We start from the raw sequence: 2,579 nt of genomic DNA on the forward strand, positions 1-2,579 counted from the left end.
TAAGAATGTGTTTACCTTGTGGTAAATAAATATCAATAACATATTACTACTTCTAGCAATACAATGATTTGTTTTCACTTTTTTTTCTTACTTTCATTGTTTCACTAGGACACACTACTCCTGGAAGCTTTTACCCAATGGCCGTAGGAACTTCTTTAAATAATTCCTCTTTTTCTGACCAAAGGTCACTCACTTCAGAGTCAGGTAAGATCTACATAAGAGCCAAACTTATCTTACAAGTGTTCAGCAATCAGTTGAAAAAAAAAATAACAACAAAGAAATTCATCTAACAAAAAATTGAGTATTAGTGCAGTTCTACAGCTTGAAGTGTACAAGTATGATCCTAATTCACTATTGCTGAACATGTACAAATAATGTGGTGATAAATCAAGGCATAAAAATCAGATTAATAGTTAACTTGCTCTATTTGGATTGCTCATCTGGTGAGTGTACTTAAAATGAAAAGGAATAATTTTAAAACTTGCCACAAATTTGTACATTTTATGGTTTGTATGAAGAACTATCAAGTTAACACAGAGAATGGACTTCCATCAGTGCTCAGTGATACCTTTCTTTACAAACAATAAATGTATAAGTAAATTCCATTAAAACAATTAACTACAGATCTTCAGTTAGTTCCTTCTACCTGATGCAAGTTCTTACGTGGGAAATACTAAGTAAGCTCTTTTTTTTTCAGTAATAAAATTCAATGTTTACATGTCTTCTCAAGCATATTTTACATCTGAACCTCCTTAATGATTCCACATATTATATTATACGCACGTGTATGTTAAATGTTCAAGCAAACGTTGAAACCATTGATATCTGACTAGTGCTTGGAGAATTTTATCACCAAAAAGTGTGAAATTTTGTAAACATTAATTTTTTTTCTACATAAATAAAGAATGTATATATTGGCAACTCTTTGAGCTCTAATTTAAACAAAATAAAAAGGAATTGATAACATTTATTTAATTGTTTTTTTTTTAAATTCTATCAGCAATGAAATATGAATTACATTTACTGTAAGACAAAGAACACTACTAACCACACAATTTAACTAACAGGGGAACCAAAACAAGCATTATTTTTAAAATGTCAACTTTACACAGAACGTTTTCTTTAATTCTTGTGTTATCAATTTCCCTATATAATCTAGTTAACTGTTTACAAATATAGATTTGGGTCTTTTGATTTGATTTTTTTATATATATATATACCACTTGTAGTCTTTTTGTTTCCTTCCAGTGCATTTTTTTGTTATGTGTCATTAATTCTATGTATCAATCTTTTTTGCAATGACAAATTAAATTTGTGTCCTACATATCTTTCCACAGGTTTAAACAGTTCCTCAGATTTTTCTGATGATGAAACCTTTATCTGCAACCTTTCACACAGTGAAGTAAATGAAAAAATACCTGAAATAACACCCAATGGTATACCCCTTGGAGATATCAGATGGAATAGAGGAGACTCGCAACTAATCAACCAGGCAACATTTGGTGAGAAATTACATACAGTAAATCCACTTAGTTGAAGTTATCTTAGTTTTATTTCATATTTCTCCCCAAGCTATCTCACCTTGGGCTTTAGATGGATCGCTAAGTGAGTTACTTAACCCTCTGAATGTAGGTAGATCAAAGTGCACATGTCATGACCTTTTCACAGAGCTACATTCACAATTTTAATTAAATTTCTTTATTGTCAATGTATATCAATAAACCAGGCATCAAAATATGGTTTATAATGCAAGTTCTTATATCAGTTAAGTTTTGATTTTTTTAATTTCAAAAGGAAATATTTCAATCAATTCCCATTCTTCACGTGACATTTCTTTGCTCCTAATTTGCCTATTTTAGATATTCTTTCTACCCCTATCTGAGATTCTCATTTTAACACAAATAACACACTTATAGTATACATAAACTAAACTTACAGCCACCAATCTTTTTGTTTTACCAAGATATAAATCAAAATCAAACCCATATGCGACACCCTCCAATAACAGACTCGTTCAAAAAATGTCAATAGCTCTCTCTGATGTTTTCTCTTTGATTACATATAACCAAAAGAAAGAGAAAATTTTAATTTACTGAATTCCTTATAATACTAACTCGATCTGATGACAATTTATGAATTATCTGATGATAGTTTCAATTTTTATTATCAGTCACCTTGACCAGCCAATGGAAGCATTTTAAACCACTTATAGGTCTATTAGAAAGCCAGTTAAATTATGAAAGTTATAGGACATTGTAATTGCTTGTGCAAGTTATTATTTTGTGTACTATATTGCAGATCTTAAATAAATTATTTACCTTACCAAAAAGTAAAATTAACTTCTATCAAGATTTCAACTCCAAAGAGCACAAGACTTGCATGTAAGTACTAAATTTCGTTTTTTTTATGAAAATTTTTTTAGTTGTTATAAAAGTAACTAAAATGGAAAAATCAGAAACTTATTAGAATAGACCAGAAAAATGATCTTGCCATTGCAGCATTTAGTAATTTGACTGAGCATGCTAGCAGCTCAATACTTTGTTTACACAAAGTTGCCATACTCAAATAACTGGGAGATT

At 29.8% G+C, this 2,579-nt stretch overlaps 1 protein-coding gene across 1 annotated transcript in view; it reads left to right on the forward strand.

The window, feature by feature from the left end:
* The window catches only part of LOC106467038, a 12,998-nt gene that overhangs the window by 8,142 nt on the left and 2,277 nt on the right, over positions 1 to 2,579 (forward strand). The window contains exons 3-4 of the mRNA XM_013927348.2: positions 109 to 204; positions 1,338 to 1,502. Coding sequence (XP_013782802.2) covers positions 109 to 204; positions 1,338 to 1,502 — 261 coding nt within the window. The remainder of the gene's footprint in view (positions 1 to 108; positions 205 to 1,337; positions 1,503 to 2,579) is intronic.

Source organism: Limulus polyphemus, unplaced genomic scaffold (genome assembly GCF_000517525.1).
Source record: "Limulus polyphemus unplaced genomic scaffold, Limulus_polyphemus-2.1.2 Scaffold2467, whole genome shotgun sequence".
NCBI lineage: Eukaryota > Metazoa > Arthropoda > Merostomata > Xiphosura > Limulidae > Limulus > Limulus polyphemus.